General features: G+C 42.4%; 1 protein-coding gene across 1 annotated transcript; it reads right to left on the bottom strand.

The window, feature by feature from the left end:
- ptpn18 (protein tyrosine phosphatase non-receptor type 18) lies at positions 1–27,350 on the bottom strand. The gene is made up of 16 exons (XM_030733921.1): positions 27,126–27,350; positions 20,651–20,759; positions 20,219–20,289; positions 19,619–19,714; positions 18,694–18,732; positions 18,256–18,324; positions 18,072–18,134; positions 15,730–15,872; positions 15,267–15,333; positions 14,801–14,878; positions 14,093–14,185; positions 12,959–13,008; positions 2,993–3,118; positions 2,223–2,407; positions 2,034–2,129; positions 1–454 (listed from the first exon to the last, which is right to left on the bottom strand). Exons 1-16 carry the CDS (start codon positions 27,195–27,197, stop codon positions 381–383), a joined length of 1,431 nt encoding a protein of 476 aa, XP_030589781.1. The 5' UTR covers positions 27,198–27,350; the 3' UTR covers positions 1–380.
- Positions 27,351–27,583: the final 233 nt, after the last annotated feature.

Below are 27,583 nucleotides of genomic sequence, written 5' to 3'. Positions count from 1 at the left end.
TGGTGAATGTCATTTTTATTTTTATAATTCTTGTGTTATAAAATCAAACCATTGTGTTGGTGATATTGTGTTGCCTTCAAATGATACACAACATCTAAAATAAGATAAAACTCATGTCAGGAAGTTGTAAACAAGCACTGAAACCAGCATGAAATATTAACATGTAAAAGTATTCTCAGTATCAGGTAAGTTGAACCTTTAGAAACATAAAATCCAGACACATGTAGCATGATTTCCATAAATATTTACAGGCAGCTTTCTGAACACGGTCAGATGATCATAGTGACACCAGTGTAACAAATCACACAAACAGTCTCACAATTTCAAGTCTAATTTAGTCCAGTTCAACCTGACTGCTAACCCAGTAAAGTTTAACCAGTTCATCGCTCCAATCGACTCCACTCAACTGGAGGATCTCTGGGTCCTTTGGGCTTCTGAACCCGACAGTTAAACCCTGAAAAATAACACAAAATAAAAAGGTAATCAAAGATGATTTAACTTCACAATAAAGCAGACAAACACAGCGATAAAGGAGCAGTCCAACTTTTAGTAATCCGCCTTCTCTTCTGTCATCACAACAGCCAACTAGCACATTTTTTAACACCATCACCACCCCCATACCACCTACACCCTGTTCAGTATTCATAAGCAGAATTTAAAATAGTTAGTAGCACACCACAGTGTAGCTGTCAGAAGATAGTAATAAAGATAAAACAATCCGCATTTCTGAGCAGCTAGAATTTCTTCTTCTTCTTCTTCTATAGAGAATAAAAAAACTGAACTGATGAAGACAACTATTTATTTATTTTTAAGTTGACAAAAACTTATAAGGCTTTTTTTTTTTTTTTTTTTTTTTTTTTTTTATTAAAAAAGGGACCTATTTGACATCTTCAGCCATATATGGAGCAAAATGTTTCTTCAGTTCTTAAAAACCACACAGAGGCACCACTGAGACTTCAACAGTCCAAATCCTTTCTGGTCCAATAACGCCTCACAGCCACGCAGGCCTACAGACCAGTCCATGACCCCCCAGCAACCTCCACTCACTGTGGAAAATGTGTATTCCTCAACTGGTTCATGAGTGGTTTCCGGTCAGCAAATACACATTTTTCCCTAGCAACCGGTGGACGCCAGAAGGTTGGCGACACGTCTCTAGGTTTATGTGATTACGCCTTAAATGATCAGTGTAGTTGTTCCAGGCTTTATAATAAAGTTTAACATCCAGGCATCCATCACAGAGCCAACTTAGAAGTTAGCAGTAAGTTAGCTAGCCAGTTTATATCAAGAGATGATAACATGTTCTCACTGAAGTATAAAAAATTTAAATAAATATTCCAGCACTGTTATAACTTTGGACATAAACTAAGATGGAAAAGAAATAGTTTAAAAAAACAGGCTAGTTAACGTACACTGATGCACTGCCTGGTGGCTAGCTACAGAGCTATGGTTAGGCTAGCATCAACACATTAGCACAGAGAAGATGCAGAATAAAGGTTAAAAATGTTCTCAACAAACGTTCACCTCGAAGGTCCCTGATGGACAGATTGGCTGCCGGTCAAACAGAAAGTTCCATATTTTTATCCAGGGATAAAAATATGGAGCTGCAATGATCAGAATAGGTGCCCTTTAAACACTAGCATGCAATTAGCTCCAAAATGGCTAACTGCTATATTATTACATTCACATTAGGAAGCTGCTATTACCCACCCTATATTTACACACATGCTTTTTAGACATGCATCGACTAACCTGACATAGTGACCACTGTAACATAAATATTGTTTAGTGTTTTGCTGTTTAAGCTCGAGGAAAGCATTCTGGGCATTCTGCCTCTTCTCCATGCAGAAAAATCATTTTTACTGAGTGCATTCAAATATCAAGAAGGACTTTACAAATATCCATATGAGAGGAGCTGGGAGGGAAAGACCTGGAGGCTCTCAGTCTGGGAGAAGCAGCTGTGTACAACATAAACAACAAAATGCAGGACTGTTACTTTAAATGTGAGGACAGGTGTACTGTGCAGGTGTACTGACCGATGCCGCCAGGTGCACAGAAGCTGGTCACATTTGAGACTGAAGAGGAAAAATCTTCATAATCATCATCATCGTTGTCCAATGAATGTGGCTGAACTGGAGGAGAATAGAGCCAGTTTACATTTTGAACCTTCATTTTCCCTACATCCCCCACACTCACCTGTCCCTCCTTCACCATCCTCTCCTTACCTTCAACCAGCTGATAGTCTGACTCCTCCTTGGGCCTTTGACCTGTCGGTGATGCCACGTCATAGAGTGATGTCTGTGAGTGTGGCAGGCTCGACTGTTTAGCTCGGGGTTTGACGGTGCTGTAGATGGGAGCAGTCGCCACTCCTTTGAGGTCGTTGTCATAATGATGGGAGTTGGGGAGCGTCCTGTTAACAGAACAGGGTCATTATCAGTACAGCTGGGTCAATCACGCAGTGACTCGTCTCAATGTGAGTCACCACACAGTTTTCAGGACTCGTGGCTCAGTTACCTGGGGTCAACCATAGAAAGCAACGGACATGCACAAGAGAGGTGAAGAAGTCAGACAGGGTGGAGGGGTGGAGACAAGTGTCGGGGTGATGTGTGACAGAAAGAGCAGCAAGAGTGAAAGGGAAGGTTTACAAGATGGTGGTGAGACCTGCTATGATGTAAGGTTTGGAGATGTTGGCACTGAAAAAAAGGACAGGACTTGGCAGACTTAGAAATGAATATATCAGAGAGCGACAGCTCAGGTTGAGTGGTTTGGAGATAAAGAGGCAAGGCTGAGAGGGTCTGGACATCTGCGGAGGAGGGATAGTGGATATACTGGACACAGGAAACTGCAGGAGGAAATGAGGAAGACCACAGAGAAGATCCATGGATTTAGTGAAGGAGGACATGCACACTGAGGAGGATACAAGCGATATGGTGCGCTGGAAGCAGACGACCTGCTGTGGTTCCCTGTGTAATTTCAGTATTAAGTGTTTCTTTACCTTCTTCCACTATTAGATCTGGGCGTGGGTACAGGTGAGCAGGTGGAACCCGATGAGGGTGGCTGGGTGTGTTTGGGCTTGTTGACCACAGCGTACGTATCGTTCATGACAACCTGCTGTGATAATCTGCATGAAGACAGCGAGAGAAGGACGAGCACATTTTAGCTGCTTGCTGAGGGTCAAATATTCATGGATGTTCAGCTGAGTGATAAAAAAAAAAAGCACAGAGCTGCATGAAGGCTGAAGCAGAGGTGATAAAAGCTGAATCCATCCCCACAGACTCCCATGTTAAAATGCTGCTTTTAGGGGAATGACACTTTAACTGATGGATGACACAGCGCTGTAGCTGCTCGCTGTCTGCTGGGCTTCACCTCAGCTAACTGGAGTCCCTGAACTGGACCATGGTTGTGCTGTTGGTGCCTTTTGCAGTTCTTTTAATGGAATTACTGTTTGTTCACAAAGAGCGCTCCATCTTCTCATCAAATGTGGTCCCCACTGGGCTCCAAATACTAAATGTGGAGTCCACAAAACGTCTTTGTGGTGTCATCGCCCCCACATCATGTCTACCTACTTATGTCAGCTTGTTTCCAGAGTCTGGATACTTTGTACCCAGTTTGTATTTCATGTTTGGGACTTCTATCATTTTACAGCACCTTATGTTACCTGTAAATAAAATTAATTTGTATTTGTGCATTGCACAGGTAAAAAGTCTATGTACATGCAAGTCTATGCAAGTGGATAAGTTAGCACTACCTGCTCTTGTGCAAATATGAGTGTATCAGCTCCCTAAAAACCAACATGGTAGAGTCCAAAATGTAGTGCTAATAAAGCATGTTGCAGGGCAACGCTACAGAGGCTAAGACATGGAAACTGTGTCCATCAGTTATTTAAAAATCACACAGAGGCACCACTGAGACTTCAGACTGTGGCATAAAACTGGCAGGTGTACATACACAGAAATGACATCATTTTCCCATAATGACAGTTACTGTGTAAAGGCATGCAGTGGAAGAGATAAGAACACAGAAAACCTTGAGGTGGACTGTAATGTGAAATGTGGCGGCGTGTGAAGCAGCAGTTAGACTGGTGTGATCTGAGGAGAGGAAGTTTGATTTTCACAGTTCTCCCCCCCCCCCAAAAAAACCCCCCGCACAATTAAAACTGAGAACAAAACAGCATCAGTGCGGTTTCATGTGATGAGCTGCAGAATCAAACAGATGGAGCAAAGCTATTCAGCACACATGCAACAATGCAGCTGTATATTATTTATACTGAAATATAAATAATATACAGTACTGTGCAAACATCTTGAGCTACCCCTCGTTTCTTTATGATGAGTAAAATATACATTTTTAGAGGGTTCCTGAATATTTTTCTTGGGACATTGGCTGCTCTTTCACTCGTTTTCAGTGCAGCTCTTGAACCTGAAGATTTTCAAAGGAATACATTTTTGTTTGTTGTACCACTTTAACACTGACCCAAGAATCATCCAAGCCTAAGAAAGAAATCAAAAGAGTGTCGCCACATTTTGCCCCACCATGCACCGCCACCTGGAAAACATCTGACTGGCAACGGCTTCATTTTTCATGACAATAATCCCAAACACTCTGCCAAACGCAGGAAAAGCACGCCTGGATTTAAAAACACTATGAGCCATGGAGCAGCCTCCCCAGAGCCCAGACAGCAGCATCATTAAAGCAGTGTGGGATCATCTTGACAAACAAAAGCAGGAACATCCACAGAAGAGCTTTGAATGTCCTTAAAGAAGCCTGAAGTCCTGAAGACTCTTAAAGAAGTTACAATAAAGCTTGTGAGAGTTCAGACTGTGCAGAAGACCAAAGGTGGTCACACCAAATATTGTGACCATCATAGGGGATCATCTGTATGTATGTTTGTTTGCATTTATGAAGGCTCAATACGTGCATCTGGATAAAAACACTGGTTGGTCTGCAGTTTCTTACAGAGGTCACAGTGTTTGATCCTCTGATTAACTGAGGGTTTGAAGGACAGTCTGGACTCCAAGTCTTTTATTACAACGCAGGTTAAAATTTTGGAGATAATCTTTGACACAAATTTGGCAAAATGCTGCGTTCAAGAGCAGTTTCTCCCAGCTCTGAACGATCTACAGGCTAAAATCTTTATTAAAACCATCAGATCTGGAAAGGGTCATGGATCTTTTTCTTGCTACTGTAATGCACTGCATACTCAAGTTAGTCAATCATCACTTGGTCATTTGCATTTAGCCCAAAAAGCAGCCAGATTACTCCAGTGTTAGCACCTTTGAATCCAGCGGCACTGTTTTTAGACCTTCATAGGTGGTAGATATGCTGCAACCATACAATCCCTCAAGATCCTCCATGCGCTCATATTCACTGATTCACTCACAAATATGAGGAGATTATTAAGGAGCAGAACGTAGCTCCTGGGTCTGTTTCAACTTTAGAAATTTGGATGTTTGTTTCTTAATGGAGTGAGAAGTCACCATATTTGGATGAAAGGTTGAACTGCTAAGCTATCAGCTAATAGTAATGAATAAAAATAAGAGCTGGAAAAAATAGAGGTGGATGTAGTAGGAGTCTGTTGCTTCCACTGTGGGCGGTCCTGCTACAGGACTTTTAAAGAATCCTCATTACAGCTCGCAGCAAACGGCCTGAAAGACCACAGGTGACAGCTGAAGTCAACGATGACAGAATCTTTTCCTTTGTTAAAAATAAACAGTTTCAATAACAGAGTTAAGAACGCTCTGGGTGAGGTGGGCGTATCAGTGTGTGAATGTAAAAATGAAAACACAAAGGCCAGAGTAGGCCACATAAAAGTACAACGTGCTCTCTTCTATAATTTTACATATCAGGACAAAATCATCTGATCATTAGCTGAAAATTAGTTTGAGAAGAACAAAAACAGATCTCATAATCACACCATATTATATATTTAAGAAGCAGTGGGAGAAAAGCTAAAAACAGCCAGGATTCAGTAACCTATAGAAGCATATTTACCAACAACTAACAACAACTAACAACAATAATAAAAACAATAAAAATAATAACTTGAAGTAATTGTTTTCTGTATGACTCTCTCACATCGTTGTGGAGGAGTTTCGGCCTTCTCTTCTTTACAGCGTTGCTTCAGTTCATTGAGGTTTGTAGGCATTTATTTTTGCACAGCTCTCCCATCGTCCCGCTGCAGCTTTTATTCAGGTTGAACTCTGAACTTTGCAGCAACTAGATTCTTTTCTTTTTTGGCCGTTCTGTTGGAGATTTGCTGCTGTGGTCATTGTCCTGTTGCACAGATGGCCTCACCTTAGGCTGTAGCATAATTTAAAAACTAGAACTAAATGAGGGTGTGCTTTTGTTTACACGTTACATGACTGTAAAGGAGCCGGCACAGTTCAGAGAAAATAAAAATTCAGGCAGATAAAACCGAGATCAACTTGTACCAGAATGATGGGAAGAGAAAAGGATAGAGAAGTCCCGTCTCCCTCCCCTCCCAACCAGGCTCAGGGTCCCCTCCCCAAGCCTGGTTCTGTTAAAGGGGAGGTTCTCCTTCCCACTGTCACCAAGCACTTGCTCACAGGGGGTTGTCTGATTGTTGGGTCTAACGCTCCTTGAGGCGACTGTTGTGATTCGGTGCTCTGCAGATAAAACTGAATCGAAACAGCTCATAATCCAAAGCGTAGCACATCATCTGCCAAACACGGTGTGGGCATTACTCTGGCATGGACATGTACGGCTGCCACTGGATGGTGTGACGGCTGATGGAAGCAGCAGGATGAACTCTGCAGGGCTACACTCGCTGCTCAGATTCAGCCAAATGCTGCAAAAGCAACCAAAGTCATCGGTGACTTTGCTGACTTGCTGATGGGTCTCATACTAAAATATGACCGTATTTTAATTGTTGGCGACTTTAATATTCATGTGTGTTGTGAGAGTGGTCCACTGGTTAAAGAATTTGCCTCGCTTATTGACTCTTTTAACTTAACACAACTCGTGTGTGGTCCCACTCATGAAAAAGGTCACACACTGGATCTGGTGTTGTCTTATGGACTTAGAGTCTGCATCACAGGGATACGTGACTGTGGTATATCGGACCATTTTCCTGTTTTATTTACAGCAGCGCTCCCCAGCTCTGGGATAAATAGAGTATCCTCTACACGTCGTGTGCGCTTGGTTAACTCTTCATGCGCTGCTGATTTTGCAGCTGCTTTTAAAAACTCTGACTTAAGCAATTTGGATTTTTGCTTGAGCCTGAATACCGAGGACTTCACTAACTCTTTTATATCTGCTTGCACTGCTGTACTGGACTGTATTGCCCCTTTTACAACCAAACGCACCAAACCTTCCTCCCAGCCCTGGCTGGATGAGACAACCCGCGCTCTCAGACGCGAGTGCAGACGCGCTGAGAGAAGGTGGAAAAAGGATAAGCTCCATGTCTCCTTAGAGATCCTGCGTAACTGTTTATTGAAATACCAGAAAGCAGTAAAATATGCAAAGTCTGCTTATTTCTCTAACATTGTTTCAAGTAACAGTCACAGGCCTCATTTTCTTTTTAGTGTTTTTAATTCACTCGCTGATCCTCGCTGTAATGTGAACCAAGCGAAGGTCTGTCCTGCACTGTGCGAAAACTTTAAGAAATTTTTTGTGGAAAAAATTTCTGCCCTCAGGCCTTCATCACCTCAGGCTGAAACTGACTCATCTGCACCTCCTCCCAGCAGAGCTGTCTTTGAGCAGTTTGAGCCTGTCACACTCTCCACACTAAAGGAGGTGATTCAAAATATGAGACCTGTAAACTCTCCCACAGACTGTGTTCCGTCTCGCCTTTTTAAAGAGGCTTTTGATTCAGTGGGACCAACTATCCTCGCTCTGATTAACAGTGCGCTTGCATCTGGTTGTGTTCCAGCTGCCTTTAAACATGCAGTTGTACAGCCTCTAATCAAGAAGAAGAACCTTGACCCTGATGTTCTTTCAAATTACAGACCAATTTCTAAATTACCATTTTTATCCAAGGTTCTTGAAAAAGTTGTTTTTAAGCAACTTCAAGCATTTTTAAGTGAACATGGAATGTGGGAAGAGTTTCAGTCAGGTTTTAGAATGCGTCACAGCACAGAGATGGCTCTTTTAAGAGTTTTTAACGATCTGCTTTTAACTGTGGACTCTGGTAGTCCTGCAGTTTTAGTACTTCTAGATCTGTCAGCTGCCTTTGACACTGTGGACCACGAGATCCTTCTATCCCGCCTAGAACATGAAATTGGCATTAAAGGCACGGTTCTGACTTGGTTCAGATCTTATCTTACTGATAGAAGTTTCTCTGTCCATCTAGGAAACTGTTTTTCTACCACAGCAAAGCTTTCTTGTGGAGTGCCTCAGGGGTCCATTCTGGGCCCAATTCTTTTCTCATTGTATATGTTGCCTCTAGGGTCGATTTTAGGAAACATAATATTTGTTTCCACTGTTTTGCTGACGACATCCAGGTATATATGCCCATCAAACTGAACAGCAGAGATCCATGGGAACCCCTGCTGAACTGTCTAAGTGACATCAAGTCCTGGATGAGAAACAATTTCCTAAATCTTAATGAAAGCAAAACCGAGGTCATATGCTTTGGTAAATTTGACCCCTCAAGCTACTCCTCTGGCACTCCGAGTCATTTGGCTCCTCACTGTCGTGATGCTGTGAAAAATCTGGGTGTCATTTTAGATAGTAGTTTTAAAATGGAGAAGCAAGTAAGTGCTGTTACCAAAATCAGTTTTTACCAACTCAGAGTCATTGCCAAGGTAAAACCTTATCTCCCACAGCAGGACCTGGAAAAAGTTATTCATGCTTTTATTACTTCCCGCCTGGACTACTGTAATTCTCTGTACTTTGGCATAGATCAATCATCTGTGCGCCGCCTGCAGGTAGTCCAGAATGCGGCAGCTCGTCTTTTAACCGGTTTAAAAAAGCATGAACACATTACCCCAGTCCTGTCATCCCTTCACTGGCTCCCTGTCCGTTTTAGAATCGATTTTAAGATTTTATTGCTTACTTTTAAAGCCTTAAACGGACTGGCACCTTTGTATCTGTCTGAGCTGCTTCACTGTCACACCCCTGTAAGAGCTCTGAGGTCATCGAACCAGCTGCTCTTACAGAGGCCTAAAACTAGACTAAAACAGAGAGGTGATCGAGCTTTTGCAGCAGCAGCACCAAAGCTATGGAACGATCTACCTCTCCATATCCGCACAGCTCAGACGATACACACATTTAAATCTCTATTAAAAACACATTTCTTTTCCTTGGCATTTGGCTGCAGTGCTACCTCCTTTTAGATGATTGTTTTATGGTATTTTATGGTACTTGTTTTAAACGTTTTAATTTTTAATTTTCTTATGTTATTTATTGTTCTTAATGTTTTTATTTATTTATTTTTATTTTATTATTTTATTTATTTATTTATATATTTTTATTTTTATTTAGTATAGTCCTTGGGGTTACAGATCTTGTACAGCACTTTGGTCAACGTCGTTGTTTTAAATGTGCTTTATAAATAAACTTGACTTGACTTGACAGCGCTTCACAGTGCAGACGGATAATGACTCAAAGCAAACTGCAAAAAGGAACCCAAGAGTTTCTCAAGGCAGCTTTTCAATGACTAAATACAAAACTGAATGAAGACACCAACCAACAAGCAGCAGTGGCTGCAGTGAAGGCCTCGCAGAACATCTCAGGGGAGGAAGCACAGCACTTGGTGATGCCTGCAGGTTCTAGACTTCAGCCGCTCACTGAACAGGTTGAGCCAAACATTGAGTGAAGTTCGACAGCACAGCAACAAGGAATTTGAAAACTGCCTTATACTGTTGTAGACCACACATCCCATGATGCACTGCAGAACTGAGCGTTCCTATTAAGACGTTCGATCTGATATCTGTTTAGTGTGACTCCTGCTGTTATTTTAACACGGCTGCCGTTGCTTCAAATTTGCATCTCTGCAGGAAATCACAACTCAACTTCCTGCTGCAGCCTCGTGATCACAGTCGTCATGGTTACAGTGATTGCAAACGCTGCACACCAACTGCGGTCCCAGTAGGGCAACACAGGAAGTAAAGACTGAGCTTTGATCTGTGTATCATCATCATCATCATCTCCTGTCCTCACCTCATGTTCTTCCTCACCTGCTTCCTTACCTCCACCTGTTTCCTCCCCTCTCTCACCTTTCCCTTTACACAAGCTCTCTTTTCTTCCCTTCTTCTTATATTTTTATATTTCTTCACCATCCCTGTCCTCCTCCTCTCACCTCCTACGTCTCCCTCCTCACCCCGTTTCCTCCCCTACTTTACCCACTCGGCTCCGTCTCCACGGAAACATGCTAGCATATGGGAATGGAGGGTGGGAAAGTGCTAATTTAACACCTCGGGGTGAAGCATCCTGTCTATATCTGTGCCTCTGCCTACACAGGCAGATACAGACGGGTGGCGAATTAAAGGAAAAGCCTGAACCCTCGACCCCTAAAGTGAGGACACCGGGGGGGGGGGGGGGGGGGGGGGGGGGGGGGGGGGGGGGGGGGGGGGGGGGGGGGGGGGGGGGGGGGGGGGGGGGGGGGGGGTCTGGGGAAATTTTCAGTTTTAGATGCATCATTTCCTGCATGGTGCAACATCCCGCACGAATTTATGGTGGAAATGTCTTCATGAAGAGGAACACACCAAAAAAATAAATAAAATCATCTATGCATCCATGAAATCAGACTCGGATGAAATCTAATCCTCTCTCATTTGGTTTGGTCTCATGTGAGGCTGTTTTTGTGCCTCTCGTTGGGGAGAGAAGCTGGTTTTAATGTGCATGCGGCTCCTGTCCCCCTCTGTGATATCTTAAATCTGTGTAATTGATTTTTTTAAACCCTGGATTTTAATACCTCGGCTAAGTTTTAATTAAAACTTATTGCACAGATCTGTTTTTTCATTGATCTTTACATCTCAGCTCCGTCATTGGAGCTGACTGAAAACAAAGCAGCCAGTCAGCATTATCTTCAGATTAGCTGAAAAAGCTTACGTGGTTTGAAGCCCGACTGATATCAGACCTCCCGATTTTCCTTCTGGCTCATCTGTGTTTATGATCCCAGCTCTGGATGCGTTTGAGTGCAGCGGGGGTAATTATTATTTTTTACCACAAATTAATTGAGCAGCTTCATATTTTGGAAGTCTAAAAATACCCACTGCTACAGACAGAAAGAAAGAGACAGACAGACAGACAGACAGACAGACAGACAGACAGCAAGACAGAAAGACAGCAAGACAGAAAGAGGAAAAGAAAGACAGAAAGAAAGAAAGAAAGAAAGAAAGACAGAAAAGAAAGAAGAAAGAAAGACAGAAGAAAGAAAGAAAGACAGAAAGAAAGAAAGACAGAAAGAAAGAAAGACAGAAAGAAAGAAAGAAAGACAGAAAGAAAGAAAGGACAGAAGAAAGAAAGACAGAAAGAAAGAAAGACAGACAGAAAGACAGACAGACAGAAGACAGACAGACAGAAAGAAAGACAGAAAGAAAGACAGAAAGAAAGAAAGACAGAAAGAAAGACAGAAAGAAAGAAAGACAGAAAGACAGAAAGAAAGAAAGACAGAAAGAAAGAAAAAGAAAGAATTTGACTTTGCTGGATACATTTTCTCCTTGAGAACTAATCTGCCTCTTATATTTTTATTGCAGGACAAATGTGTGTGTCAGAAACATTTGTGGGGTTAAAATATACACCCCTGAGTGAGGGGATCAGGTGGCTCAGTTGCTATGGGGTCATTTTGCTGACATGCTTTGGGTGCACTCGTCTCCTTAGAGAAAAGGGTCGCTGCAAATCAATGAAAAGCTGCTCTGACTGATCACCTTCCTGATGGCAGTGCTCTTCTCCCACAGTGACAAAGCCTCCATCCGCAGGACGTGGGCTCCTCTGAGAGACGTGGGGTGAAACCATCGGGGCCAGTCGTGCAATTTATCGACAGTCTATCATTTACTCAATAATGTCTGCCCCATAAATAATTTTAATGTACGATTTGGTCCACATGAAACCCCTCAAACAGGGATTTCTGCAAGAATGCTACTCACTAATACAGGAAACTTACAATAACCTGTTTTGTGGGCCTGAATGTGCAGCTGCTGGTTCTTTGGGGCGTTCAGGAAAACCAGAGACACCCTGATGTTAAATCAAAATAATGGATTTGATTTGTTCTTGCAAATATGTCCACAAGTCTCACCTGGTGGGTTTCACAGGGCTGACTATGAAAATGAAAGCTCTATGATGTCATAGTTCAAAGGTAACAGACAGTCTAGCATTAGGCCACGAAATGCTGCACTTAGATATGAAACCAGGCTTCAGAGCTCCATCACTCATCCTGCTGCAGCTGCATGCTTCTCATCACCTCACTGACCTTCTGAAGCCTCTGTTCTCTGTCTGTGACTCCAGATGATGAACTAAAAATGTGCTCTAAAAAAACAAACTATTTCGGTCGCGGTCTTTGAGCTTGGCACACGTCTAAGACTGCACACCTAACCACCATCATCAAAACACCAACCTGTTCCTCCCACACGTTCCATCCAAGCAGCACCCTCACTAAACCAAACAGAGCATTTCCTAAACATTATAGAGAGCTGCGAAGGCCACACGAGGAGGCTGAATAGTTGTCAGTGGCAGATTCAGGAAGTATTTCTGCTCTGGCACATTTCCAGGTTTTAGTTTCACTCACTGGTCAGATTTTGGTACCGTAGACTGCTCGGTCAGATTTAAGTGTTTTGGATCATAAAATAGGCCCTTCACATCAGTAGCCTGAATCCGGTGTGTCAGGCACAGGCAACACACTCAAGACACCGTTTGTATAAATTAGCCACACCTGTGGTTTTGGCAGAACAGCATTAACCCACTTCAACATTCCAGCCGGACTCTCCTGACATTTTCCAGACTTTATGTGTGAAAGCAGTTTACCTGAACACGGCCCTCTCTGTAGGTAAGAGACACGCACCTGTTGCTGGAGGAAGCAGCTGCTGTGGTTTTCTTCTCTAGTTTCTTTCTCTGCAAACAGAACAAAAAGCAGTTCAGTTCATCTTCACGGCATTAAAAAAAGAAAACTTTACGGAAGTTTAAAAACACTTAAGAGGGAACCTGGTTAAGTTATGTGTTAACTGCAGAGAAAGGATCTGGGCTGAGCTGACAATGAAACTGTAATGTCATGAAGTGGCACACATGGGCAGCTGAAGTTGAACTTGTTGGGGAGAGAAATAAAGATTGCACAAGTTTGTTTGGGGCAAAGTGACCAAACATCTGCTGCTGGTGATTCTTCAGTTTTTAGTTCCTGCTGGAGACCAAAATTAAAGCGGAGAACCTCCATCCTGTTCTAGGAGAGCTTTGAGATTAAAGATCCACAGTGAGATAAATGAAGATCTTTAAGTGAACAATGCAAAGTCGCTCCAGTAGAAGTGAGCCAAACAGGTAAATAAGGCATTTGAAACCATTTGGAAATGCAGTTACATTTAATTTAATGCCACTATAATCGGATTCATGGGTGTTACCTCAAATCAGTTCTATACTGTTCAATACACCCTGAATTTGATTCATTTCTTCATTTTTAGCCTCTGAACACAAACAAACAGGAATGAAGTCAAACTTTTGTTTCACATATGAAGAATAATTCTAACAGCTTTCATTTTGAAATTAAGTCCAGAACTCGAACGGAGGAAACCAAAATGTTTCTTAATGTCAGCAATTCTCTCTTTGTTGGGCAACAGGAGCGAGTGACCGCTCGGCTCACGAGACTGCCGCAGCCCCGTTTCAGAGTCCGCAATAAAAAATAGCACTGAAGCAGTGACAAACACACAATCAAACCACACAAATCACAGCACGCTCTATAAGACTGACACACTACAGAAGAAAAACAGGATATATTCTTATGTTTTTAGGCTAATAATGTACGCTGGAGTGGACCTACCTTCTGCTTCAGCGGGCTTTGAGCACTCTGCTGTCAAACTGTACAGCAGAGGATTTACATACAGGAACTCAGAGCTACACAACACTTCCTCTTTCTGCAGCTGCTACTTCCTCTGACTTAAACATGTTCATTTTGTTGTTACCCTAATGTGAGCGCACATGCGGGTCTTACCTGGGACAGGTTGCTGTAGAGCTGCTGATCAGGTGCCTGCAGGAAGCGCTCAATCATAGCGATGGTAGCTGTGTAGACGAACTGAAACTGATCCTGGAGCAGAGGACAAACAAAGTGGAAGAAGGATGGAAGCCGACCGTGCAGGGCGAGGAAAGTCAGATCAGCCATAAATACAGGAATAAACCCACTGTGATGCTCATGCAGCATCAATAAAAATACAAATACATAAATCTGAGCTGAAAGTTACAGTAAATTATGGAAGAAAGCCCCAACATTAGAAAAAGTTATTACAATAAAAAATATGGGCTACAACTCAGTGTCAGTCTAAAGGATGACCAAAAGAGAAACTTTCTCCATAAATGTGGTTATTAATAAAATATATAAATACTTAATGAAAAAAAATCCAGTTCATGAGCTAAAAGTCACAATTCTAGATAAAAAGTTGCAGCTGTAAGTTAAAAAGTCAGAACTATTGAAACAGAAGTCACAATTTAAGAGTTAAAGCGATAAAGAGGACGTGTCGCGGCTGCAGTTCAGACGCGGAGAAAAGTGACCTCAGAGGGTTTTAACTGAACAACATTCAAATGTGGATTCAAGTCTAAAACAACACTGATTAAAAGCACCGGATGTTCTTTAAGGTCCCGTTTCTGGGCCTTAAATAAGAACTCCTAAACTCTCACACAGCTCCTCGGGCTGTGAAACACCCACTTTAGTTTGCACCGCTGAGGGTCTCTGCCTCCTGAGCTCCAGGACGATGTTCAGGATGCTGAAGTCCGACATGATCTGCTGCAGAGTGAACACAAACACAGAGTCCGGATCACGCGGACAAACTGAGGCGAGAGCTGGATGTTATGAAAACCCGTGCTGCATCATCTGCTTTCATTTGGCCTCATATTCTGGTTTTAGCTGCTTTGAAATCATAAAAGCTTTTAATCATTATGAGATGAACTCAGCTCAGGCTGCACAATCTGAGGAGTTGGTTTTGTATGTTTGCATCTTGTGATACAAACCAGCACAAAAAACTTTTTAATTCTCTTTATTATTTTTAACAGAGGAATATATTTTTAAAAAGTGTGAAAACATGAGAGAAAAATACAAAGAGGAACGAGTCGGACGAGCAGCAGCCACACGCTGGACGAGCACCGAGGCCATGTGATGTGTTATCATGTGTTACCTTGGTAACCAGCAGGTCACGGATGTAGTCGAGAGCACAGATGACTCCTGTCCTCCCACAACCTGCGCTGTAACACGCGCACACACACACACACACACACACACACACACACACACACACACACACACACACACACACACACACGGAGCAACAGATGCAGCATGCATGTTAACTTGCCATCGTTAGCAGGTGTTACCTGCTACATATTCACAGCCTCCTGCTTTCTGTGTGTGGGCATGTGTTTGGGTGTGTGTGTGTGTGTGTGTGCGTGTCAGTGCGTGCGTGTGTGAGATAAGCTGCCATATGTGTGATCTATCCTGTTGAATGTTAATGACCATCTGACCTGCGATCTGCACCGCTTTCACAAACAAGCTGCAGTAATGATGAGGCATTAACAGCCATTTAGGGGTGGATGGAGTGTGTGTGTGTGTGTGTGTGTGTGTGTGTGTGTGTGTGTGTGTACCTGCAATGTATCAGCAAAGGTGAGATGCTGGCTCCACGGCTGCTCCTGGCTCTCTCCAGCAGGTCCAGGACTCCAGCAGTCTCGTAAGGAACGTCGTGATCCGGCCAGGAAAGGAACTGATACTGAATCACTGACCGGCTGGCCTGGAGGAGGAGGAGGAGGAGGAGGGAGGAGGGAGGGGGATAAAATAAATCATTTTTAAATACTGGATAAAAACTATAAGTCACATCATAAATTCAGGAGCGGCCTTCAGAATGTTTGAAACGATCTACAACCAAAAAACATTTGAGGTATGAAACAAAAAGCAATGATATGAAACGTGCTATTAAAATGAAAAAAAGGCACAAAGACAAAACATCAAATGGTGAAATTTGATGTCAGTAATGTTTTCAAACAGAAAAGTTTAGATGGGGCAGAAAAACCTGGAAACACAAACTGTTTAACAAAAGGAAAACAGCTGGTGGATCATCTCACAGCTCCAAAATGTAACATTGAAGAGCATCTTTGGAGGGCTTTGAGAGGTAATGATGGCGAATGGGTCACTCCTCTGTGGAAGACTGTGTGGGCAAATATTACAGCCGTTTTAGAATGAAGAGTTTTGGGATTTCTACAGTACATAATATCATTAAATGATTCAGAACTTGTGGAGGAACCTCCATATGTGACCAGGCTGCAAACCACAACTGAACAGCTGTGATCTTCAATCAGCTCTGCACTAAAAACATACCTGATTCTGTAATGGAGGAAAAAATACTGCAGGGAATCAGGAGACTTATGAAAACCATCTTCACTGTAAGTATTACATTACTGCATCCATAAATACAGCTTAAAACTGTATCAATCAAACACCAGAGCCTGGCAGCATCGGACGGACCGAAACATCATGTCCCAGAGGCGTTCTCTTGGATTTAGGTCAGTGTGGGGGCCAGTCAGTGGTATCAATCCCTTCATCCTTCCGGAACTGCACCAGGAGCAGTGGCGCAGTGGGTAGGCGCTCGCCTTGCAGCCAGAGGGTTGCCGGTTCGACCCCCTGTCCCTGCGCTGCGCTGTGTCCTTGGGCAAGACACTTAAACCACACTGCCTAACGGTAGCACCGGTCTCTGGCTGCATGACTGCAGATGCTCGTCTCTGGATGAGTGATCTGGAACGATCATTTTGTTGTGTGCCTTGTGTGCACAATGACAGTGAGTTGAATCTAACTGCCTGCATCCTCTTGCTACCTGAGGCCGGGCATTTTCGTACACCAGGAGGAACCCAGGACCCACTGCACCAGTATAGGGTCCGTCAGTGGGTGCAAGGATTTCATCGCGATACCTGATGGCAGTCAGGGTGTTGTCGCCTGGCCTGCAGAGGTCTGTGTGTCCCCCCATGGATGTGCCTCCCAGACCATCACTGACCCACCACCAAACCAGCAGCGTAACGTTCTCCACAGCGTCTCCAGACCCTTTCAGGTCTGTCACATGTCTCATCTGTGAAAAGCACAGGGTGCCAGTGGTCGACTTGCCAATCCTGGTATTCTATGGTAAATGCCATTCAGGCTCCACGGTACCGGGCAGTGAGCACAAGGCCCACTAGAGGACGTCGGGTCCTCAGGCCACCTTATGAAGTCTGTTTCTGATTGTTTGGTCAGAGACATTCCCGCCAGTGGCTGCTGGAGGCCGTTTTGTAGCTCTGCAGTGCTCATCCTGTTCCTCCTTGCACAAAGGAGCAGATCCCGGTCCTGCTGATGGGTTAAGGACCTCCTACGGCCCTGTCCAGCTCCCCTAGACTGACTGCCTGTCTCCTGGAATCTCCTCCATGCGCTGAGACTGTGCTGGGAGACACAGCAAACCTGCTGGCAATGGCACGCATTGATGTGCCATCCTGGAGAAGTTAGACTACCAGTGCAGCCTCTGTAGGGTCCAGAATCAGAAATACTTGATTGATCCCAGAGGGAAATTTCAGTTGTTACAGCTGCAACCGTTTATCATATAGAAAGAATCAATACTAATAATTTAAAACCAAAAAGACAAATTTGAAGTAGGAGCAGCTGTGGAGCCAACATCTCACCTCATGCTGCCAGCAGTGACCCTAGCCAAATGCAAAACTAGTGAAAAACAGCCAGAAAAGATGAGGAGGACACTCATTATGAAACAAAAAGGACTCAGAAAGAACCCGCAAACTGTGGAGAAGCTGAAAGATTAGGAAATCAGCCTGCAAAGACTGTGGTTAAAAGACGGTGATGAAATGTTGTCTTTGCATTCTGCTTTTATTCTCATTATAAAGTCCAAACATTTTGCATTAACCCCTCTGAGCATAATTTTAAGCTTTTTACCCACAGACTGCGTGGAAAAACCTCCTACCTGCTGGAACGTGACGGTCAGAGTTCTCACCACCATGTCTTCATTGGGATGTGTCTCCCCCTGCTGGAGACACGCAGGAGTGCATACGTTGAAGTTAAATAACAGACTTTCCACAGGAGATAAAAGTACGGTGTTGTTCAGGTTTATTAGCAGACAAATGTACTTTAAATCTTTTTGTTCTTACACTGCTGACAGTAAAGGGTCCAAATGAGACAGACTGATGAGCTGCAGCCCAGTAACACTCACACTTTTTCTGCAGAGGAAATTCAGACCAGTTAGTCAAGAGAATACAAACTACAAAACTGCAAATACACTGAGTCTGTTATTTCTGAGCATGAGCAGAACAACTGGATGTACAAAACAGTCATGAAATTAATGAAAAATACCAAAGAAACAGTACAAGATTCCTTATCAGTACTTGTCATACTTCAATCAGTAATGCAACCATATTCAGGTAGTTTAAGTAAATATATATATTTAAAACATACTGTGTGTGTGCAGCACACTTTAAAAAGCTTTGTGAGAGGATGAGACAGAAGGCACGAAAAATAAAAATCAATAAATAATATGAGAAGAGTTTTTAAAACCTGAGCCAACAAAGAGACCAAAAATGTAATTTTACCTTTCCCATCTCTATCTCTCTTGAGGCCATGACTATCACCTGAAACAGAGTCAGACGTTAGAGTCTACTGAGGAGAAGATGCTCAGCTTTTCCTGGCGTTCCCCACTTCAGAAGTGGAAAACTTTCACTTCTTTAATTGCTCCGCTTTTTTGATGCCTGGTGTTCCACTGTCTTACATTCCCTTTTTGGATCAGTCCTCCATCTACGGGCTGAAATGGGAGTACATGTGAGATAAGGCAGGTGATGCTCCCTGCAAGGTGTGGCTGGAGCAGGACAATCCTTAGTTTCAGTTTAGTTTGAACTTCTTATCATCGCTTATCACTCGAAATAAAGCGTTTTTTATTTTGGGCCTTGGATTATTTTAGATGTGAAGAGTCCAATATTTACTCAGCCACCATCAGTGGGAATCAGAGGAACATTAGATAATCATTACAGGAAGTTGGAGAGAGTTTAACTGGAAAAATGGTTCCCCTGACTGATTTCTTTAGATGGTTACTACACCTGCAGTCAGGTGTAAGCAGCATTATACTGCAGTGAAAACAGCCAATCACGTTGCTCCATGACACATTTGTGATGCTGGATCTAAAATAACTGACAGACCGTTTCAACACTGCTCACTAATGTGGAGTTTAGTGCGAGCCTCCGATGCTTCATCCGTTTGAAATCCAAAGGTTTTCACAAGAGTACATTAAAACAAGGATGGAATAATCCATAAATGTATATTATTATTTCCATAGCAATATATATATTATTATATAAGCAGAGTGGAAGTCTAGAAGAAATAAGATTGAGTTATTGAGTTGAGCTGTTATGCTCACTTCCAGCTTCATATTTTTATGGACTCCACCACAGTAGCTTTCCTTGATTTATAGTTCAACATAAGCCTTTGTTTATCTTATAATGAGCTTTGGAGCTTGTGTTTGACCTTGACGTCGTACTGCCAGATCATCCTCCAGAAATCAGTCACAGTGGAGCTGAGGGGCCCCTGAGAGGCGATGTACTTGCAGTCTCCTGCCGCCCCCTGCAAGGCAGACCTCAGCATTACAACCCCAGCAGCAGCAGCAGCCATGCACTCATCATAAAACACAACTGAGTGACAGTAACACAAAGTAAACATCCATATACATTGTACATACACTATATACACCATATACATTGTACATACACTATATACATTGTACATTGTACATACACTTATACATTGTACAAAAAAGGACTGTGCATATATATATAATGACACCTATTTAAAAATTTTTGCACTCACAATTCTCATATGTGTATAGATTTAGATGTGTATATAGTCAAAATATCTCTTTAGTCTTTATACTTTTATGCCTTTAGTGTATGTTATTGTGTTTTAGGGTTACTCGTTTAAATGAAACGGTTGCAGCTGTAACAGTAGTAATTTCCCTTTGGGATCAATAAAGTATTCTGACTGACTGACTGACTGACTGACTGAAATGTTTGTACTGCATAAGGATGATGATGCTAATGTGTGTTTTGTGTGAAGACTGATGGTGTTTACCCTGATGAAGCTGGCATTGATGTAATCAGAGTCTGTGGCCAGCAGAGAGAGCTCCACCCGAGACTGGTCATCTACACACACACACACACACACACACACACACACACACACACACACACACACACACACACACACACACACACACACACACACACACACACACACAGAGAAAGAGCAGGTATTTATGAACATTAAAGCAGGTTTCACCCATTATTACCAACCCTGTCAGGAAAACCTGTGCACTTGCATATCCACACGTGCTGCAGGAGAAAAGCCACAGAGACCCACAACAAGCCCAGAAAGACGTCAAAAACAAAGCTTTGTGTCTCTTTTATTCAGGTGTTTTTCCTCCTTTGCTGTTCAGCTTGTTTGCAACATAAAAATGTGAATGAACTCATCCTTATGCACAGGGGTGGGGGGGGGTGGACATACAGGGCAGGATGTCTTTGTATCTGTTCTTCTTGATGTTTTCCTTCAGCGCGCCAGCCTCAGTGGTCAATCCCAGTTCTTTCTTAAACCCCAAAGACCGTGAACGCACCACCTGTCACAACACACACACACACACACACACACACACACACACACACACACACACACACACACACACACACACACACACACACACGTTAGTTTACAGCACGTCACATGCACAAACACAGTGGTGAAATGTAGAGTTGCATTTCTGTTTATGCATCTTTTTTAGTTTTTTCCACTACATGCATTTAAAAACTTTAGTTTGAGGTCAGATTTTTCATATTACTGCAGTTTTTTGTAACAAAGTTGCCAGAATTTGCTGCTGTATTGTAAACACAGTGCAGCACATTCATGCATGGGAGACAGGTGTCAGCAGTGAGTCAGGATCCGGAGCTTACATGATAAACTGATCGATCGAGTTATTGCACAGTACTGTAAACAAAAGAAGAAGAAAGGTAAAAAAATAACTGAGCAGGTTTTTGGACCTGCAGATCAGTTTCACACTCTGTCCTCAGACTGAACTGGAAACACGTTTTAATTAGCGCGCTCCTCACATGTGGAACAGGCACATCTTCTCCAGTGAGTTTAAATTCAGTGCAGCAAACACCGAACAGGTGTTTGTAACTAAAGAGACATCTTTCACAGCGAAGAGGAAAAGACTTCCCACAGGACGGTGAAAAGTTAAACACACCTTTATTGATTTGATGGCAGATAAGAGGCCAAGTAGCAGCCAGGAGCTGCTGATCTGATGCAGCTGATTAAATGATCTTCAGCATTTGGCAGTTTGCTGGTCTGGAGCTTTCAGGTGTGTGCTAATAAAATAATGATCGTACAACTGGAACAAGACTGAGCAAGTACGGGCTGCTCTCTCTAAACGATGATGTCAGCACAGCTCAGGGTTGCAAAGCTGCATCTAAACAAATCACAGGACCTCTGGAACGAGGTCTTCTGGACCAAAGTGCTCAGAGCCATGTTTGCAGAAAACCACAAACAGAGCATCAGCACAATCATTCCAGCCACAGTGGTGGAAGGGTGAGAATCTGGGCACCTTGCAGTTATTGGGTCGACCACTCTGGATACCAAAGAACTGTAGAGCTCTGGTTCATGTGGCTGTGCTCGGGACAATGATCCAAGCACAGCAGCCAGTCTCCAGGAGAGTACCACATCTTATTAGCTTATTAAACCTTGCACTGGCACATCCTGTGCTAGTAAACATACACACACTGTGCTGCGTTTCCTTTTCTTTAAAGCTGAACCTGAGATCAGTGTGAGGAAGAGTGGACTCTCAGGCCTGACCCTCAGGTCTCAGCACTTTGACTGCATGAGTCATTTCAGGAACAACAAGAAGGAAGCTGCTGAGGTGGGTTAATCATGAACCGACCTGAGCGGCAGAATGAGGAAGCAGTAACCTGGCAACTCACCTTAAAACAAACAGCCAGTAAAAACCACAAGAAATGTGAACCAGCTTCTGTGTGCACGACTGTCTCTATTAAAACAAGGGTGTGTCGCTTTCAGATTAAAAACTCCCTCAGCCTTTTAGGTGTTCGGACAATTTGCAGAGCAGGAAATTAAAATCTTGTAATGTGTGACAAGCTGTAGCTGCTCAGAGAAGCTGGTCTTTGTCAGCTGAAAGAGGTTTTATTTTAGAAGCAGCTCACTTTCAGTTTGATGCTGAAACTAAAAAAAAGGCTGCTGTGGTGGCTAAACCGAGCCTGAGGACATTTTAATCTCCGTTCTGACCCGATTACCTCACTTCAAGCAAACAAAAAATGTTTCCTCACTCACAGATTTGATTGTTTTTGATTTTCTTTGTTCAGAGGAGTCGCCTCAAAGTTCCCGCTGCTCTGTAAAAGTCACCGACACACTTTACAGGAAACTGGGAAAACCAGGTGTCACGAATACGATCTCTGCTCAACACCTCGAGGACATTTACTTACAAATGATACTGATTTAAAGAGGAACTGATTAGCATTTCATTAAAGGTCAAAGGTCAGTGTGAGGGTCAGAGACTTAGACTGCACATTAGACGCACATAGACTGTATACGAAAGATGGGCACCATGATGCCGGTCACCATGGTGAGCCTGTTGTTGCTCCCCTCCACACAGAGGGAAGAGCAGAAAAACTGAAACCCGAGCTTTGGGCTCAGACTGATTACTGTATTAAACACCGGTCACAGTACTTGAAACTTTAGCCATCTTTAATTTGAGCATCCACCATTACAACAGAACATATGACCAACGAGCATAATTTGTTAGTAATTAGTTTAAATCATCTTAAATAATTATGATTTTTAATAGAATATCTGGGCACCATCCAGTGGCATTTCACGTGGTGCAGGTTTATCCTAAGTTAGAAGTCTGATAATTATTAATCTGATTAAAGCAGCAACAGTCCTCGTTTCCTCATGTCCTGGTTTGTGTACTCAGTGGCTTCCACTTCTCTTTCTGTTCTGGGTAAACAGTTTCTGGTGTTATGTGGGCGAGTATTACACTGTTCTATAAAAAACTTTAAGGGTTTTTTTTGGAAAAAAACAAAAGTATAAACAGGATGAACGAGCCTCCGTTACTTAGAGAAATGACGTTTTTTTTGTTTTGTTTTGGATTTTAAGACTGTAAGCAGGAACAGAAGAGGATGCTTCAGAGACTCTTTTTACTGCTCTGTTAATCCCCCTTTCAGCTGTGCTCACATCCATGGAAAATGGTTTTCTAATGATCACTCAGGCTTTAACACGATAACTGAAAGTGCCTCTCGAACAGAGGAACCACGGTTCTTTGCAGACAAGTAGACGTTCTATTAAAAGTCCCAAATGTGTCACTGAAAACATTTTCACTTCATTGAATGTTGTATTAGATGACAGGAAATGTGCTTTTCTTCATAAAAAACAGATGGTAGTGGTCCAGAGAGCCATATTAATATTAATTTAAGATTTAATGAGCCTGCAAATAACTCCACACATAAAACCAGTGTTGAAAAACAAAGTTCTAAACTAGCACGGCAGAAAACACACACATCTGAAGCATCTCCAGGCTGGATTACTGATACATAATTGCTTATATGAAGGCAGAAACAAACAGACTTAGTGTTCAGTTTGAATTTTCACATCATGTTTGAAGAAGTTTCTACAGTGTGTGGATTTTTTTAGGTGTGCAGGAAATGAATGTAAGTCAGTTTGATGTCCAAAGAAGTCATGAAACCTTCACACATATTTGGTGGTGAATAGTTTCAGCGTAATGTGACAGAAAAACATCGACTCTAAACTCTGCTCGGAGCACCTCTGCAGGTTATTTCTGCCTGCTGCTAACCTCACTTTGGACACGAGTTTCAACTGTTAGATAAATATGAACAGAGACCAAAACAGACGAAAGTGTCTCGCAGTTTCACATCAACGCAAATACACGCAACACTCCAAAATGTGCATTTACCGCCACAGAGCATCGTAAGTAATTCGGCCTCATTTGATCTGCTCTCATCCAGTCAAATTACAGCGTTGAGTTTCTTTATAAAATATAGTCTGAGACGTTTAAAAAAAAAAAAAAAAAAAGAAGATATTTTCAGATTTACATGCTTCAGTGCAGAGAGTTCAACAACCAATCAGAATCCAGCTTACATCCACGTCTGTCCAGACTAATTTCACAAAGGTCATTAAGACTCCAGAGGGAACAAATCACAAATATAAAGCAGTATTTTTTTTAATGTCTCAGTGAAGGTGTCATTCAGTCTTTTGTATGTCATCACTTTCCTTTCCTCTCATTAGACATTTGTGTAAAATGTAGCTGTGATTAGTCTTTGAATAATTGATTTAGGGACAAAGGAGTGAGGTCACAGTGACCTTTGACCACAGAAATGTAATCAGTTCGTTCCTGAGTCCAAGCTGAAGGGTAAATTTGAAGAAATAACCTCTAATTGTTCAAAAGTTAAATTAATTTGTGGCAGAAATATGAAATATCATCAGTGTCCTTTGTGACAGGGACAGATATCAAACACAGTTAGCAGGAAAAAAGGATCTAAAACATGTGCAGTAGTCCATGATGTAAAGAAACAGCTGGAGGAAAACAACAAAAAGCAGCAGGGCAGCGACTTTAAATCTAGGACTATGAAACACGCCTCGTAATGATCAACCTCGCATTAAATAAAAAAATAATAAATTAATGTTCAATAAACTGGCAAAATTGGAGCCCTGCTGTTTGTAAGCTGTTGATTTTACATTTATCGTGGATAGCAGCATAATATCTCTGGCTGTGACTGACAGCAGGTTGTTCTTGTCTGGATGAGCCTTTAAATAATTGCAGTTTCCTTGCAGTTCAGCAGAAAATGATGCAAAGCTGCATGCTGTTGCCATGCTGCACTGTTTAGAATGAGAGCTGTAATTTGGACAAAAGGACGTGGAGATATCAACCACAATAAGAGGACAGCACTGTCCTGAATGAGGCTCCCATCAGCCAGAAACAGAGGACTGGGCCTCAGAGCAGAGGACAGTACCAGTCTAAAAATCTTGCTTAGTAAATAATGAACATGAATTCCTTTTTTTGCTGCCCGCTGATCAGAGTGAAAGTCTCTCAGCATCAATATTTCAGACACTCGTCTGCAGTTCAGCCGCAGCAGGCTGGCTGGTTTTAATCTCACTTGACTTACACGACGTTCAGACTACCGGTCACAGCAGTGAAGCCTTTATACGCCGAGTTATTATTTGTCCTGCTGGTGTAAAATAAATTAGCCTCTTACCTCAAGTAAAATGCTATTTTTTTTTCTTATTTTATATGATAAAATAAGGAGAGAATGTTAGTTTCCCAGTGAAATTTGGTGATGGCTTGTTGGATAATGTTTTAAGCTGTTTGTCAGTAAATCAACAGTAAAATGGAAAATCACCAGCTAACTGATCTCTGAAATTATAATGGAGAAGTTAAATTTGTTTCTGTTTTGTTATGTGACTTTCAAGCTGGTATTTGACAAAGTTTTTTTTAAAGAGTCTGTCATCCAGACAGTCACTTTTTAAAGCTTGCAGGACCATGCAGTGGGTTTCATTACATTATTAAATCGTGTGCTTAACAGAGAAACACCGAAAAATGTCTAAAGCAGACTGCACATCTGTCAGATCTAGATTAAAATGAGCCTGTGGTGTAAAAAAGCCACATCATCTGCATATGGATCTAGTTCACACTGGGGCGATACCTGAACAGTGCAGCTTTTTCAGTAACATGAGTGGATTTTCTGTCAGTGTCCATTTGCCAAATTAAATGAGGTGGGGGTGAGGCTGCACACACACACACACACACACACTAAATAAAACACAAAGATTTGCTGCAGAAAATTCATTTTTGTTTCCACTCACTCTTCACTTAGGCTAAGGCAACAATCTAATGCAGTCCAGATTACAAAAAGGTCTTATTTTGAGTTCAGATATGGATGTTCAACATTAACCCTTTGTGTTTAAAAATGACGTGCTGAAAGTTACACTGTACATTAAAATATGACACCAAGTTTGAGTTGAGGTAAGACAGCCTGAGTCATCCCTGGAGCTGCACGAACTTTGCAAAAGCGAAAATGATTGCAGAGCTGATTTCTGTCTGGTCTAGATTGCAGGCATTCATACTAAATATAAAGCATGAAGAGAAATGGACCCAGATTAGAGCCTTGGGGGACACCCATATAACCTGAATGCATCAAAACCTGTTTGAGGTTTTTCAGCCTGAATTATGAACCCTACCAATGGTCTGGATCTTAGTTACTGTTTTAAACCTTTGTTCAGCCGGGGAAGTGAAACTTCAGCGATCAGGAATTTTCGTGTTGAGCAAAGACAGGTAGCATCAACAAAGTAGGTTTTTCAGTTAGGGAGGAAAAGCTGAAGCACCCAGAGAAGCAGCAAACTCAAATCCAGGACCCACTGCCATGGTTTAAAAATGTTTAACAATACAAGTAAGGCACAATACTGGTGACAATCAAAAAAAAAAAAGTATCACCACCCTGATAAAAAGAGCATAACCTGGTGTCTATTTCAGACTCTCCCTGTGTAGCTTTGCATGTTTTACACAAAGCAGCCTGACGTCACTGAGTTTATCTGATTATTGGCTGCAGCTCATTTGATTAGACAGGTCAAGGCTGAAGCCAGAGACAGTTTTTCCAGGAAAGTACAGGACTTATACAAGCCAGTTGCAAAGATGAAGAGCGCTGAAATAAAAGCGCCTACAACATACAGAAGTTAACACGTTGCGTAAAAGTGTGGAAAAAAAAAAAGTGACCTCAAGCTCAACCTCAGAGTTACTCAAGCTGCTCTCAATTCTTATGTGAAGCTCACAGGGCATTTTTTAATTGCACTTTTATTTCTATGAATACTTTTCAGATGTTGGGCCAGATTCCTGAGGATGTGAAAATGAACCGTCCTCATGATGCTGCACAGCTCTCACACAAACCGAGGAATGAAAACAGACACTCACGCTGTACTCCTGATCCACAGTCCTGGAATCGACTGCCTTCAGGCTGGACAGCAGAGAGGGCAGCAGCTCCATGTCGAGTCAAGTAACATCCACCAGCTGAGCCAAGCTCGAACGCCTCACTGACTCTTCTCTCTGGCTGCAGGCTGACCAGCCAAAACTGAAATTGAAATAAGCCTCTCTCTCACTACCTCTACCTCTTAGTTCTCTCTTTCCCTGTCTGTATCTCAGTTCTGCCTCGGTCTGTCAGTTAATAATTTAACACCAGATAATTGAGCCCCTCTCTCTCTCTCTCTCTCTCTCTCTCTGACTTGGAGAACAAGGAAGTGTGTAGACATTTGAATGAAATCACAAAAAAAACTTTATGACTGATTACTTCACTGAACTGTAATGCGTCAGTGTGTTACAGAAATATATTTCCTTCCTGAAGCGTGAGTGACCCGTCTTCACAGCCCGTATAG

The sequence above is a fragment of the Archocentrus centrarchus genome, chromosome 7, assembly GCF_007364275.1.
Source record: "Archocentrus centrarchus isolate MPI-CPG fArcCen1 chromosome 7, fArcCen1, whole genome shotgun sequence".
Taxonomy (NCBI): Eukaryota; Metazoa; Chordata; class Actinopteri; order Cichliformes; family Cichlidae; genus Archocentrus; species Archocentrus centrarchus.
This window is presented reverse-complemented; position numbering and strand designations above follow the sequence as displayed.

Bases quoted from the DNA above. Each gene is read 5' to 3' on its own strand.
- ptpn18 (XM_030733921.1), bottom strand. From the start codon at position 27,197: ATGGAGCTGCTGCCCTCTCTGCTGTCCAGCCTGAAGGCAGTCGATTCC. The intron at 20,760-27,125 runs GTGAGTGTCTGT...GTGTTGTGACAG, and splicing joins CTGTGGATCAGGAGTACAGC to GTGGTGCGTTCACGGTCTTT. The intron at 2,130-2,222 runs GTAAGGAGAGGA...ATTCTCCTCCAG, and splicing joins AGACTATCAGCTGGTTGAAG to TTCAGCCACATTCATTGGAC.